This window comes from Scomber scombrus, chromosome 15, assembly GCF_963691925.1.
Source record: "Scomber scombrus chromosome 15, fScoSco1.1, whole genome shotgun sequence".
NCBI classification, from domain to species: Eukaryota; Metazoa; Chordata; class Actinopteri; order Scombriformes; family Scombridae; genus Scomber; species Scomber scombrus.
This window is the reverse complement of record NC_084984.1, coordinates 3,116,144-3,132,428: the sequence shown is the minus strand read 5'-3', so window position 1 is coordinate 3,132,428 and position 16,285 is coordinate 3,116,144. Positions and strand designations below refer to the sequence as shown.

The following is a 16,285-nucleotide window of genomic DNA, read 5'->3' as shown; positions in this document are numbered from 1 at the left end:
TGAAGATCTATACATTTTTTTTGTTTTGTGGGGAAATTTAGGTGGTAAAATACTGGCCAGAGATAGGAAAGTGTGGTTATCTGGTTGTGGCGGTACCTGCTGAGACGGGATGATCTGGAGCCAGCGCCATGGACACCTGAAGGGCTGGACAGGATAAAAAAACTGGACCTTGGTGTTCAGGTTAGACTGCCAGTGTGCCTTATATTCATACACACTAACATATCAGTTTTCATTATTTTGCACATGTATACCTCAAGTTTTCAGAAGTGGAAGCAAACTACTTCCCTTCTCCAAATAAGCGGGCCTTGTTGGTGATTTTATGTTTCCTCGTAGTACCCACCCGGCTACTTGGCAGCCATGGCTAACAAGACTAAGAAAGAGGCCAACGCCAGACCCGGTCGCAGAGGTCGGGGTAAGCACCATCCCGGGAGGGGGAGGCCGCGGAGACAACTCAAGATCAAGGAGAAAGAGGAGAATGACGAGGAAGAGGAGGAAGAGCAGCCGATGGCCGGCGTGGACGAGGAGGAGCCCGAAAGTAACGGAGAGCAGAAGACAACCGGAGATAGTGGGTGGGTGCTTTCAGAGATGAAGCTCAAAGCAGGTCAGACATCGTCTTTTAGGGGTGTTGTGAGAAGAGGACAGGTGAGACCGGCGTGAGCAGTGGAACTTCTTCTAAGATAGTTTTTTGAATTTTCCCAGGGCACGCACCACTGAGACGAGTTTGCTTAACAGCTTAGTTTAACCTTCGTGTCGTCCTTCCGGGTCAAATTGACCCCGTCTGTTTTGACTGTTCCTTCTTTCCTCCCTTCTTTCCTTCCTTCCTTCCTTCCTTCCGTCTGTCCTTCTTCCCTCCCTCCTTCTCTGTTTCTTTCCTTCCTCTCTCTTTCCTCCCTTCCTTCTGTCCTTCCTTCTCCCTCCGTCCTTCTCTCTTTCTTTCCTCCCCCCTAGCTTCCTATCTTCCTTCCTCCCTTCCTCTTTTCCTTTCTCCCTCCCTCTCTTTCTTTCCTCCCTCCGTTCCTCCCTCTGTTCCTTCCTTCTTCCTCCCTTTCTTCCTTCCTTCCTCCCTCCCTCCTTTCCTTCCTTCTTCCTCCCTTTCTCTCTTCCTCCCTCTTTTCCTTCCTTCTTCCTCCCTTTCTTCCTTCCTTCCTCCCTCCCTCCTTTCCTTCCTTCTTCCTCCCTTCCTCTCTTCCTCCATCTTTTCCTTCCTTCTTCCTCCCTTCCTTCCTTGACTCAAGGACAACAGGAGGGTTAAATGTTCATCTTATACTCCAACAGTAACTTTTTTTGGTTTTTTAAAGTCTCATTTGTGTTTCTTTACCCAGAATCGTCACCGGTGGCAGAGCCGCCCTCAAAACGGTTGAAGATAGAGGAAACCTTCCAGCTGTCAGAGCAGCAGCAGCAGTTAATCCGAGAGGACACAGCCAACAAGAAACTCTGGGACGAAGCCATGGGACACCTTGCAGAGGGACCGGTATGCATCTCAGTACACCCCCAACACCATAACACATCACAGGCTCCTCAACACTTGTGTTCACAAAGCAACTCATTGAATGTCTGCGTTTTTTTAACATGTATTTTTCCTTCTTTCACTCTACCCTGTCTGCATTCCTTTCATGTTTCTGTCTGTGCACATATGAAGAATTTCCTGCGCAAGATGGAGCAGATCTTCATGTGCGTGTGCTGCCAGGAGCTGGCCTTCCAACCCATCTCCACCGTCTGCACACACAATGTTTGCAAGGTATCTAATGCCCACTGGAGTGCATGTATTTGTATTTTTAAACATATTTTCTTTCTATCTGTGTATGAATTTCTCCTGCCGCTCCCCCCCTCCCTCCTCAGACTTGTCTTCAGCGGTCGTTCCGAGCGAAGGTGTACACCTGCCCCGCCTGCCGTCACGACCTGGGCAAAGACTACAGCATGACCCAAAACAAGACGCTCCAGATGCTGCTCGACCAGTTCTTTCCCGGCTACAGCAAGGGCCGATGAGGTCGAAAATCCCATTTCTACGTAGAATACATACATGCACATAAGCATCCATTCTGTGCACCCACGTATACCGTCAAGTACCTAGAGCTCCACTTTAAAACGCATCACGCACACATACTGTACTTACCCACGGGCAAATGTATATTGCATATACAGCCATTTATGTATACAATCATTCATACACAAACAACCTCAGTAGGAACTGACCTCATCTGTTGAACTTGGACTGTCTCCATTAACGTCACCAGCCTGAAATTCAAACAAGGACTTTTTTCTTTTTTTTTAACCTCCCCCACGAACGCACAAAAGACACACAGAAGGAGCCTTGACTCATATGCCCACAAGCAATCTCAAGATATTAGCTAATGTTTTAATTTGCTCCTCCACCTCGTTGACCCACTGGTACCGTAAATTGCTACAATGCAGCCCAGATGTCTCCTCTGGTCATGAAATCAGCCATTAGATTCCTGCCAACCTGTAAGCATTTTGTGTACCATGTTGTACAGTTTTACACCAAAAATACTCAGCTGAACCACTTCATATATGTTCAGTGTTTAAAAAACGGTGCTAGGGTTAATACAGTCATTTAGGCTCAGCAGGACTGGCAGTTTCACAAGGTTCATAAAGACAAATGGAAGAGACGATGTCCCGCACAATCAGAGCAAGCAGATCATGACTTGGCCCTTTTGGCAAAGGTAAAAATTAAGAAAGTCAAGATTCAATTTATATATGAAAAGAAGCACACACTGTTTATGCCTTTTGAAGCACTTTATCAATGACATGTGCAGCAGACTTGTTTTGTAGTTTAACCAGGAGCACCTGGTAGCATCCTGCTAGCTGCTGGTGTCACTTGGAATAATACCATCGCTACGCCTCAAGCTAATAAGAATAGCAAATGTCTCGTCGGTGATAATTGAACATAAATTGGCAGATGTGCCCAGTTTGTTTGGAGCTTCAGAAGATTGCTGGCCACAATAAAACAGCACATACGTAGTGAACACAACAGTCATCAACAGGCAAAACTCTTTCCTTTGGATTTTATGTGGAGTAAAAAAAAAAAAAAAAGGCAGGCATTTAGTCATTTTGAACCTCATAAACATACCAAAGACATGAGGCAGGGCAGAGGCAAAACATCTTCAGGAATCTGCTTTTTAAAAAAATTCATTTCTGGTGAGGAATCATGACTAGGAATAAAATGCAATATGTACTTGTAAAGTATCAAACAGCCAAATAAAAAAGGGCACTTTTTTCGTTTCTACTTCAAAGCAGCTGTACAGAAATACACACGAAAAAACAAGCAAGCACCAGTGAATCTGTCTCATAAGCGCTGTGGAAACGTCTTAACACTATTATTGAAATGATTTGTCAAACATTGTTAATCTTCACATGTACTCTCTCATTCATGGTTCCACTTTGTCAGTCAGATTTCATGGACTGAACTGGTAACGATGTGATGAGTTATGTGCTGCACCCTGAAAAGCTTGAAAAAGCATGAAAAGCATGAGGTGCGCCACTTGCATCCACTTTTCAATGACGCTTGGAAGGGCACACTGTGGCTGTCCATGGTGTTACCAAGCAACCAAAACCAATCCGTACTTCACACACAAAGATGGTTAGCATATATCGTGCTCGGCGGATATTCATCTGCTGTTGTTGAGTCTGTTAGATTCAGTGTTATGTTCTGTGAGATCTGCTTCTCCTTTGTTTTAGGATCGCACGGTAATGATCGTGTGAGATATTTGTTATCACATTACAACCATGAATTGGAGCCTGAAGGAAAAGGCTACTGATTTTCATCCCCTGACAAAAGCTTCTTAATGAACACAATGGCTGTGTGGATGGATACACACCATCAGAGGCTCGGTGACACTGCCTCAATACACAGTATACAGTAAGCACTGGCAGTCACAAATGATACCCAAAGTTGGTACCCAATGTCCGGTCAGATAAATTGAATCAGAAATTCACTGATTTAAACATTTTAATTTTATACTATTTTTAGTTTGGCAAATTTTTTTGTATGGCTGCTTCTGTTTAGACGACATTTAAACATTTGAACACTGATTTTGTTAAATAAGTTTTTTAAAAAATGGTTTTGTAGAGAAAAAAATCCAAGTGTCATATTGACACTAATACTGAAGACATGTAAACAATACCCAGTGCTTCATGCATCAAGTGAGAACTTTTGAATATTGTGAAAGATTTTCCAACAGTGCATATGTGAGAATTCATTGGTGCATTAAGATGTAACACATTGGAGTAGTTTCAACAGGTTGTATGTTGAATTACATTTATACATGAAAGATAACATAACTGTGAATATAGAGTGGCAAAATGCATTTATATGGAAGGTTAAGGTTTAATTATGTCCTACTACTTTAACACTGGGCCTGGGTTAATCATTTAATGTACATGCCGCCTGTTAGCCAATGAAAGGTCGTTAGATAATCAGTGTCAGCAACATCCCCTAATTTCATCACCACATACACACATTGAGTGTGTATATCAAGGAAAAAGAGACATGCCAGGAATACAAGAGCAGACTTAAAAGAAGAAAAAACACTTTCAAGCTGAATCGGGAAAGACGGCAAACATTTGACTGAAAACCTTAAATATATAAATATAATATATATATATATATATATATATATAAATATATAAATAATCAGATCTGAGAATGAAAAGAATCGCTCACGTCCACACTAAGACAAGGACCTGTGGCGAGGGGTTAAAAAGGGGCATTAACCCTCCTGTTGTCCTCGAGTCAAGGAAGGAATGGAGGAAGGAAGAAGGAAGGAAATGAGGGAGGAAGAAGGAAGGAAAGGAGGGAGGAAGAAGGAAGGAAAGGAGGGAGGGAGGAAGGAAGGAAGAAAGAAGGAAGGTAGGAGGGAGGGAGGGAGGAAAAGAGGAAGGGAGGAAGGAAGGTAATGGGGAAAACAGAAAGAGGAGGGAGGGAGGAAAGAAGGAAGCGAGGAAGGAAAGAACGAAGGAAGGAGGGAAGGAAAGAAGGAGGGAGGGAGGAAGGAAGGAAGGGGGATGGAGGATGGAGTCTGTCCTTCCTCCCTCCCTCCTTCTCTCTTTCTTTCTTTCCTTCCTCTCTTTCCTCCCTTCCTTCTGTCCTTCCTTCCCTCCTTCCTTCCTTCTTTCCTCTGTCCTTCTTTCCTTCCTTCCTCCCTTCCTCTTTTCATTTCTCTCTCCTACCTTCCTTCCTTCTTTCCTCCCTTCCTTCTTTCCTTTCCTCAAATACATTTTTTAGGCTTCTTGACACAGAAAGAGGGGGGGGGGGGGGGGTTACATGAGACAGCAGAGTCTGTCAAAAACAAAGATCATCACATTCAAACACACTCAAATACAACTGAGTACCGAGTGGCAGCTGTGAACAAACACTTAAAAAAAAAAAATTAATTTGAACCAAAAGACCAACAAGATTTGTTCTTGACTCTTTTTAAGCTACTTTTTGGTAAAAATCCTTAAAAAAAAAAGACTTTTTTTTTTTTTAACGCTCACATTTTCTTATATGTTACCATCCAATGGATTCAGCAAGACCAGTAAATAACTGCCCCTTACATACCTTTTGATAGGCACTTACATGAGCTTTACATAAATCTTTACATTATTTTAATACCTGGAAGACCAATGACAGTCATAATCTTAAATAATATGCTCAGGTCATTTTTTTTTACTCTCCTTTTTTGTCCTTTTGCAGGAAATTATTCCACAATTCGGTTTATCATTATAAACCTTTTTTTTTTAAATCATTTTTTTTAGTGACTGCTGCATAGTGCCACATGGGGTAATACTCATGTGTGGACTGTACAGAAAGATGCATGGCCTTGTTATTACACTGCACGCATGCATGTTCACTTATTCACTGCTTTTATCTGTTTTGACCTGACACATCATCTTCTACTTATGATCAAATATCGTGTAGAGAAGTCCGCTTCCCCCCCCCCTTTTTAGTTAAAAATGTTGTTTTTTTATATTGTGAGCAGCTGACACAGATTGGCATCTTTTCCAGTGCTTGATATGGTACTTTAAAATGTGAAGGGTTGGCAGGTCTGATAGGAACTCAAACAACAACATCCTGTGGAGGAGAGCTTAGATTAGTTGGCAGCAGAGGCCCGGCGCACTGATCTGAGATCTGGACAGAGGTCAGAGGTCACCTGGAGAGCTTGACACATTCATCAGAAGTTCAACATTCGAGTTTTGGTGGGAAAACGTAGTCCCCATGTTCATCCTTTACACGTTCACCTGTAACTGAGACGACAGCTGATTGAACTCACTGCTGTAAACATTTCTATTACTGACTGACATTCAGATCAGAGATTGAAGCTGCTGTGTGTCTGACCCAACACTTCCTCCCCCCTTTCATTGGCGGGCTGTTTTGTTTGTGGTGACGTCCTCGTTTCTGTTCAATCATTCAGGATTTTTTTTTTTTTTTTTTTTTTTTTATTATCTCTGTCTTGTTTTTTTTTTTTTTTAAATTTCAAATCAACAACATGCAAAGTACAAATGGTCTTTTAAAGCTAACTGTGATGTGCATTACTTCCGCTGTTGCTCAAATCTTGTTCAAAGATTAATTTTCTCTCCCCCTGCGTTGACTGGCGAGTTAATAACCCTCCTTTCTTTCTCCGCTGTGACCTTCACTCCCCTTTTCTCTCTCTTTCTCTCTTTCTCTCTCCCTCCCTCCGCTGTCTCCTGCCCTCCGTGAATCTACAGTACTAACAATTTTTTAGACGTCTTGTGGACGCTTGGCTTCAGTGCTGTGTTGTTGTTGTTTTTTTTTTTTTATTGCACTCTTGAAGAAAAAATGTTTGAAAAGTCACATTTTGGTTTTTCCTAGAATGCTTATTACTATTATCTATGTCCGTACGCCATTTTTCTATCGTTTTAGTTGCTTCTCTTCCATTTTAATCATTAGTCATTTTTATGTGGCGACCTCAAACATTTGCAGCATACGCCAGTCTGAGGAGTTTCATTGCTTCATATTGTGATCTGAAATTTTATACATGTCATAATAATACTTGATATGTACCTAATAAATATTTGGATTCCAGAAAACTCCAGTTTTTCTTTTTTTTGTCAATGTGTTGAGATCAGTTCCACTCAATTTCCAATCAAATTTGCATTATTCTTACATTAAGTCAGCTTATCATCAACTTTTATGTGGTAGAAGAAAAATACTTAAATATCTTTTAAGACATTACATTTCCTTCTGATAGCTATGACTGATTATTTCTGGATTTATTTTCCTCCTATATAGAGTCATAGGAGTGCCATAAAGAATAATAATAATGTGGAAATATAAAGACAAATAAATAGAATAAATAAAATGTGTAAATGTAAAATATAAATAATTAAGCATTTTCATTTATTTGTACATTTGATCATTTATTTCTGTGTATTTATATATTTTTTCTATGTTTATTTTTGCATATAAATTACAATTTTGTTAATATATTTTTAATTATTTATACATAATGCCATTTATGCCATTTTTTCCTATTGCTTCTTCCGCTCCCCCATATTTCCTTAATTTTTTAAATTTACTTATGTATTCCTTTACTTTATATTTTTATGTTTATTTTATTCTTTTACAGATTTTTTATGGCAAGCAAATAAAAGGCACAGAGAATAAAATACCCACCAATGAGATGATATGAACAAAGCTTAATAACAAAGACTTTTAAAGCAGGTGAATGAATATAATAGGTCTGATAATTAGCCAAATGAGGTGAAATCATCAGTACATCCGAACATTAAGATTCAAAAGAGGATTTAGTGACATTTGTTATACATATATACACATATACAATCACCAGCCGCTTCATTAGGAACACCTGTGCAATCTAATTAAATCCAATACAACAGCTCTGCTATAAATTCTACTTTTATGAAGTTTATATATTTTTTTGTTGTTGTTGACGTTGTCAGGAACATGATCATTTTACATTATGTTTATTACTGAGGTCATACTAAGAGGTGGTGATGATGTATTAGGATACATTATATTGACTGGTGTTCCTAATATTTTGCACCTCTCATGTATTTTATGGAGTGGACAAAATATAAGGAACACCAGTCAATATAATGCACCCTAATACACCACCATCACCCACTATGACCTCAATAATAAACATAAAGTAGAATTATCACCTTCCTGACAATGTCAACACAAAAAGGGAAAATGTATAAACTTCATAAATGTAGAATTTATGGCAGAGCTGTTGTACTGGATTGAATTAGATTGCACAGGTGTACCCAATAAAGAAGCCAGTGAGTATATATATATATATATATATATATATATATATATATATATATATATATATATATATATATGGTTACAGCAAATAAGACGAGCTGTCGGATGGTCGTGTTCAGATTCCTGTGGAGCCTCCTGGTGGTTTGAAGACACATTACAAGCCTCTGGATGTCTGCCCTGCTGCTTCTTTTGTAACTGACCTGATTTTTCTTCCCTTATGTTGGATACAAGTTACGAGTATTATCACCGGAGGCTCACTGGAGGGGTTTGAGTGTGACTTGCTAGCAATTAAAATGAAAATAATTTGATGAATTTGATGCAGAAAGACGATATAACTCAGATAGTAGACAAAGGGTTGTTTTGTTTGTTTGTTTTATTATCACAGAAGCACAACAGGTACCACTATGTAGGTGAACAACAAACTCAATACTATCATGAAAAAAAAAAAAAAAGTTAAAAAGGAATGCTAAATCCAAAAAAATAAAGAAAATAAAAAATCCAATCATAACATCACAGCATTTATTTTCCAACCTCCAAAAAAAACTACAATATAGTCAGATATAAACGGCAGAAAGAAGCAAAAAGCACTTTGGATTATTCACTTTCCTTTCGCTTTGTACCAATAAAACTCATCACAGGATCTCTCACTTGAAACTGAAACGCCTACATCAGACACATGCAACAGCGTTCACCTTTTTCACTCAACCCCTAAAATAGATTTCACTATGTAAGCTATCAAGTACCAATTATTGGGGCTGTTGCTCATTTCAAAAGAATCATAACACTTTTAAAGAGGGATGTTAGTGCTAGAAAATAACTGGTCCCACTGAAATATATTTGTAATTCATTTCAGAGACAAATTTTTAAGTCGCTATTTAGCCAATCAAAAGAAAGCTGGAGTACCCGAGTGTAAACCTGATGACCTTTTTTTGTTGTACATTCAAGAAAAGAAGAATCCTCCACTTTATAATCTATCATTAAAAAAAAGGAAACAAACAAAAAAAATGGCAACAAATGGAAATTAAACTGTACTTATAGCTACAACAACTGCAATATGATTGTAAGTCCAAAAAAAAAACAAAAAAAAAACGATTCCCTCCTTTTTATGTGACAACACCAATTAATCGTCGATGAAAACAGTATAACAAAAAACACACAAGATGAACATAGACGGTGGAAATCAGGAGATGCACATCTTAAGTATTCCCTTGAACACAAAAAGCATCGGGGGAAGTGAATACTTGCATACAAGGAGCTACCGCTGAGGATATAACAAAGACGGTGGGTGTATGAGAAAAGCTGGGATGGACAAACATATGGGAAGAATAGGAGGGGGGAGGGGGGGGGGGGGGGGGGGGCTGTCCAGAGGGCTACTCCTCGTCCGAGGAGTCCCTGTCGAAATTGTAGGCCATGAAGAGAACGTCGGGTCGAGGTGGGACGAGGGCATGGCCCGGTTTCACAATCTCAAAGCCCAGGAAACTGAATGTACGCACCAGTTTAGCTGAAAGAATGAGGAAGACATTAAGAGTCAGAAACACAGGAGGCGAATCAATCATGTTATCAAAAGTTGTCGGAATATTCTGAATGCTCGCTTGGGGAAAAAAAAACAAAAAAAAAAACGGGGTTGTTAGCACATACCACGATCGTCTCTGTTCTTGTAAAAGCAGACAAACACGCTAACGACTTTCAGATGTTCTTCAGCATATTCCAGGAGAGCCGCAAAACTGGAGGGAGAACAGAGGAGGGCAAGCTTGGATTAGAAAAATGGAAAACAACTTCTTAAAAAAAAAGCAGGCACAAAACTTGTTCACTGAATCTAATGCATATATATATCCTACCAACAGATGTGTTTTTATGGATTATTTAAAAAAAAAAAAGGAGTCTGCCTCAGCGTCTCTTCAGATGCTTCACAACGAGCCTCAAACACTAAAATCAGGCTGAAACTGAGATTAACAGGAAATCGAGGCCTTACTGCCTGCCTGGTTTCTTTCATCTTTTACAAAAACATTTTAATAGTTTTTTCCCTTTATTCTCACTCTGTTTGTTCTTCTATAAAAAACACAGGTCAAAGTCTTAAAGCCGAATTCTTTGCCACTTCATCTGGCCTCACCTCTCCTTGCTGCCTTCAGGAAGCGGGTCAAGAGGTATCTCCACGTAGAGAGCGCTGCTGCTTAGGACAGCATCCCACTGTATTGTCTTGGTGACAGTGGGACGACTTTGGAAGTGGAGTATCCCGGGGCGACCATTACCTGCTGGCTCCTCCGTTACAGTCAACTTTCGGTCCTGGAAAAATGAATAAAAGTAACACGTTGAAAAAACAGCAGTGTCACACGTATCGATGTCTTGTATATTGTGTGATTTTGTCTAAAACGAGGATGTTGATGTAGACACAACATCCTGCAAATGAGCCTCTGAAAATGACCTCAAGAAATTCAATGTTTCGCTGCTGAGTGTAGATAACCGACTCCTTCCTCTGCTTTGCAAACAAACACTAGATCACATGACAGGAAATGGTTGCAGTGAAATGAGAGATAGTTCCTATTTTCTTGACTAGTTTCTTCAGCGCAGACTTGTTTCTGTTTCTGTTATTGTTATTGTAGCTCCTCTCTCGCCCATGTTGTGTTACCAGACTTACTGAGTAGATTGGCCGAGCTGTAGGAGTGTGATCCCGTGTGCCATTCCCTCGCCCACCTGGGATCTTCAGGGGTGGGAGAGGGGCATCAGGAGCACCACAGAGGCCCCGGGCCGCGGGTACTACTACAGTGCAGGGACAACCTGGAGAGAGAGAAGAGGGGGAGGAGGGGGGGGGGCAGATAGGAAGACATAATTACAACACTGTGACTGAACCTATTACTTAGAGCAGTTTTCAGTTATACAAGTACAATCTGAGAGACATGAAATGGGTCTTTTGCCACTTTGTGTGAAAACAAACTACAGGTTCTTATTCCTATGACTAAATTAGAGCTGCAACTAATGACTATTTTCATTTAATCGAATCTTTCACCTATAAAACATTTTTTAAAAACAGGGAAAAATGTCAAAAGGCGTCATTAAATGTCTTTTTGTCAAATAAAACAACTGAAAACCTCAAATATTTCAATTTAGTATCATATAACCAGCAAACTGTCATATTCAACTACGCGCAACCATCTAATCTTTGGCACTGTGGCTTAAAAAACCCCCCAAGACAAACATGAACAATTAATCGGTTATAAAATAGTTTCCAGTTGATTTTCAACAACTCGTTACCAGACCACACAAGACAGACGATAAGAGATCCTTTGTGATTTTATGTCTCTTTCAGAAGTATAAATATTGTTCTCAACACTCCCTGATTTTCTTAAATCATCACATCTGCAAATCCCAACATTTCCCTGCAGCTCACTGTGATGTTTCTCAGCTGTGAACTTCACTCACACCTTTTCTGAATATTTCAGACACATATGTGAGTCTCATTTGTTAAAAAAAAAAAAAAAACCACCCTGGGCACTTGTCCTGTAGAGCTCTGTCTGAGAGGTTTGTGTTACCAACGCGTGCGGACATTTAATTTTTTTATTCCTGCTCAGTCTGAATGTGCTTATTGTTTCTCACTTTGGACAAAAAAACCCTGCAAATGTAACTTAAACCAACCCATGCGTGCTCTGGAAATAAAAAAATGTCGACAGCTTTCTGTTCGGCTTTATTGACAATAAAACATGATATTATCCAAACTGTGCCTACCAAAATAACTTTAATACTGCAGTGGTTGAACATCTAAAAAAAGGGATGCTCTATTCACAGTGTCTGCTTACAGTTCCCCTAAAAAACAATCGCATTGTGTTTACAGAGCTGTTAACATAACTTTTTTTAAAGAGTGGTGTACCAACACAGCAGGATGCGGTGGGAGGCAACCAACCAAAGATATTTGCAGCTACAAGCACAAAACCAGACGAGTCAAATTCTTAAGTGTGGTTCTTTCAGGCAGTCGGTGGAAGTTAAGCTGAAACCTTCACCAAACATCCACTAAGCTGGAATTTAACAGGCCAACATATGCCATCTTGTGACCTTTGTTCATTGTGCTTACTGTTAAAAAAAAAAGAAGAAGAAGAAGAAAAAAAAGGTGCTGTCAAGGTTTTCTGTTACGTGGCAAAAAAATATTAAGATATAACTGAAAATCCTTGAAGCTGAGGTTTGTTATTTAATAATAATAACGTCTTTTTGTGAATACGAGTCAACAACCTCAAAAGATAATCTGTTTACTTTGTTACAGGATAAACAAAAAAGCTGCAAATCCTCACAAGTGAGAAGCTTTTAAGAACGTTGTTATGATTTCTTTCTTGATTCATTTGGCCACAAAATGTCTAAAAAAAAAAATGGTGAAAAGGACATTATCACTTCTGACAGTCTGAGTTTATGTAATCAAAATAGTTTAATAAAGAAAGTTTAAAATCCTCATATTTCAGGAGGTAGAACCAGTAAATATTTGGCTTTTTTTTTTGCTTTTAAAGAACTAAATTGACTATCCATCACTTAATATATCCATCCTAGCAGCTTGAATCTAAGCTGCTGGAGACTCACTTAGCTTTAAAGCTGTAATTGATGATGTTAAATTAATTGTTGAGTCATTTTTTTAAAAGAAAACAATGTTGAGATTCTTTTTCCAGCTTCTTAAAATATGAATATTTTCGGTTATTTCAGTCCTGAATGATAACAAATTAAACATCTTTGTGTTGTGGACTGTTGAGTCAGGACAAAACAAGACATTTTAGGTTGCATCTTGAGCTTTTGGGGCAACTATGATTAGACATTTTTCTCCATTTTCTGATATTTCATGAACTAAAATTAATTGAGAGAATAATTGTCAGATTAAATAATAATTAAAATAGTTGATTCTTGCAGCTCCTAGTTACTCCGTGATAATTAATATATGGTTAAAGTTACTTTTCCTTTATTTTTTAATTTTCTAGGTTTTGTTTTTTCATTATTTTAATGTTTTATATTATGTGGAAAAATATGAAAACCAATAAAAATATTCAAGCAAAGAAAAAAAAAAGATTATATAAAAATAATTCCTGATTAACTTTCTGTAAATCAACTAATCCTTGCAGGTGTAATCTAAATTGTTGTAAGATTCGTTTCTTTTGTTCATGTAATCAACTTAATTGATTTGGCTCTCATATAAGGGTCAATGATGTATAAGGATTTACAACAACTCAACTTTAGAATAATAAAAACAAGCATATCTAATGCAGTAGTTCAAACATTCAGAATGTTGTGTACCTGAAGATCCATATTATACATTTGAAAGTGATTTTAGTGGGTTTTTCAAGATTAATTGGCACTGGCCTTAAAAAAAGTCATGTGGTGCGACCATGATTCATCTTGAAATATCTTATATAAATAAAAGATCATCATTTACAAAAATTAAAAAAAAAAAAATGCAAATACTTTGTTTCCAAACACTTTATATTACTGAAAACAAAAAGATGTGAAGCGTGTTAAGTAAATTAATTTATTTCAAGATGAATCATGGTCGCACCACATGACTTTTTTTTAAGGCCAGTGCCAATTAATCTTGATAAACCCACTAAAATCACTTAATTTCACATTTATAATATGAATTTTCAGGTACACAACATTCTGAATGTTTGATCTACTGCATTAGATATGCTTGTTTTTATTATTCTAACATTGAGTTGTTGCAAATCCTTATACGTCATTGACCCATAAACACACAACTCTGCATCACCATCAGTATATAGCTGGGATGCTTTCCCCTTATTATTCAAAATGACGTGTCCTGTAAATCATCTACAAATAGAAATTAAAACTGTATCACTCTAGTAATCTCTCTCCTCCTTTCTGTCCTTGAGATGAGCTGGAGATAATTTGCACCATCCAGCAGTACATCACTGTGCTCAGTCACACCGTCTGCTGCAGTAAAAACTCAGTTGCGTAATTATCGACCCAACCTGACTCACACACGGCATCAACGTGACCAAGAAAAACATGTGGTCAACCTGGCGAAAAATCACCTTTACACTACTGTCGTCTGTAGTGTCATTGTTTCCCCTCCTTCCTCTCTTCATAAAGCCACCAGATGTTAATATTAACAACGTGACATGACGTTGCGTATGTTGTCAAGTTAAATATTGCGTATTTATTATTATTATTATAAAGTGGATAAATATGTACAGTGTCAAACACAACGCTTTCTCGAAAGATAATATCGTGAATATTAATTATTTTTTACGTTTATTATGTTTAATCCGAGTTGCTGTCAACTGAGTCCTTCAACGAGGAAGTCGGTTTGGGCTTTAAATACACGGACACTAACTCCTATGTAAAAATACATACATTTTCTATTATTATTATTAGTTACAGGTCATTTAAACTAGTCACTTGTTAATATGCTCCTTTGCAATACGGTTATCTTTAATCTAAGACGGAGGCTTGCTGGCGCAGTTATTACCCATGGTGACGTAGGTTAACAGGTTAGCTAACGTTAGCTAATAATGCTAACGTTGTCTCTCGGGCCACCAGGTTAAAAATACGTCTATAACACGTATATTGTTTACAGCTGACACATAACATAATATAAGCTTTGGCGATACACCGCATTTTTAATAAACAGTTTTACTTCCGCTATTAGCTGCTGCTAGCTCGGTTAGCTTAGCCACCCCTCCCCCACACCGCGGCTAGCACAGACAGCTAGGTGAGGTTATGTTTTTTTTTTTTCATCGTTTACTTACTTCCCAATCATGTCACAAATGCCACTACTTAAATCCGCCATGTTTGTATAAGACTGCTGTTTTCCCTCTTTCTCGCGAGCAAAGCAATGACTGTTTAGGATCCGCTGGAGGTTGGATTTTACCATCCGGCCTCGGGTAGAGACACGACGGGCTGACTGCTCTCTGCTATGCTCGGCTGGGTAGTGATCGGGCGAAGCTCGGAGCTGATAGAAAAACACACTGTCAAGTTACAGGAAGTTACCTACTCACACACTTCCGCTGTATTTCAAAATAAAACTTCAACAGACTACAACAACACAAACACACAAAAAATAAAAACATGATTGGTGATAAAAATTACAATATTATAAATAATACAAAATACATGGCCATATAGTACATAGTGACAGTTAGTCACAGTTCAAAGCTAGGCAGTAGAAATAGGTTTTTAGGTGATTCTTGAAAGTTTCGGTAGTGGGAGAGAAGATGATGATGAATAGCCTAGCTAAAAGCTTTACTTTTCAAATATAATTGTTTTTGTTTTGTTTTGTTTTTACAGTATGTGATGATAACAAGATTTACATTGATAACATTTCCAAAATTTACATTGCAGATCTGAAATAAAACCCCTTTTTAAAATATATTTTATTCATTCAGTTTTTATTTTTTTACGTAAAGAAAGTAAAATTTAGACATATTAAGTCTAGAAAATACTGGAATCAGCCAACCAAGTGTTATTTTATAATTGTGGGATGTAAATTCCCTCAGTTGGCCCCAAACTATTACAGAAAATACAGGACACCTGCACTATACATCAATGAAGTATATAGAAAAAGCACAGAAAATATAGCAACAGTTCTATTCCACCAAGCAAAAATAACATAACACAGAAGTCAAACCTGGTAACCTTCAACACAGGCTAGGTCTACAATGTATGATGTATGTACCAGTAATAGATGGATGGTTATTTTGGATGTTGCTTGGTATTAATATTATTTTTTCTTTGTTATATTTTGTGCTTGTTTTTCAATTTCTGTTGGTGTGATTTGATGTGGTGCCCTTTGATTCATTTGTGACCAGCACAATAGGAAGCTGTTGTATTGTAAATATGGATTCTTGGTAAAGGTAAATAATATAATCCCATGAGGATGCATTAATAAAAATAACAACAACAACAACAAGGCAAGGCAAGGCAGTTTTATTTATATAGCGCATTTCATACACAGTGCCAACTCAATGTAGTTTGTTCCAGTTGTGTAAAAGCTGCTTCACCATGTTTAGTCTGAACTCTGGGCTCCACTATCTGACCTGAGTCAGTAGATAT

General features: G+C 38.2%; 2 protein-coding genes across 2 annotated transcripts in view; one reads left to right on the top strand and one right to left on the bottom strand.

Moving 5' to 3' along the window:
• The window catches only part of LOC133995093 (E3 ubiquitin-protein ligase UHRF2-like), a 34,271-nt gene extending 27,820 nt beyond the window's left edge, over positions 1-6,451 (top strand). Inside the window, 6 exon segments of the mRNA XM_062434380.1 lie at positions 42-86; positions 88-180; positions 334-568; positions 1,323-1,471; positions 1,640-1,738; positions 1,840-6,451. Of these exon segments, the coding sequence (XP_062290364.1) occupies positions 42-86; positions 88-180; positions 334-568; positions 1,323-1,471; positions 1,640-1,738; positions 1,840-1,986 (768 nt within the window). The 3' untranslated portion in view covers positions 1,987-6,451.
• Positions 6,452-8,606: 2,155 nt separating this feature from the next.
• oaz1b (ornithine decarboxylase antizyme 1b) lies at positions 8,607-15,179 on the bottom strand. The gene is given in 6 exon segments (XM_062434379.1): positions 8,607-9,752; positions 9,890-9,975; positions 10,362-10,534; positions 10,887-10,973; positions 10,975-11,026; positions 14,983-15,179. Coding segments are annotated over 6 exon segments (654 nt in total). The 5' UTR covers positions 15,108-15,179; the 3' UTR covers positions 8,607-9,621.
• Positions 15,180-16,285: the final 1,106 nt, after the last annotated feature.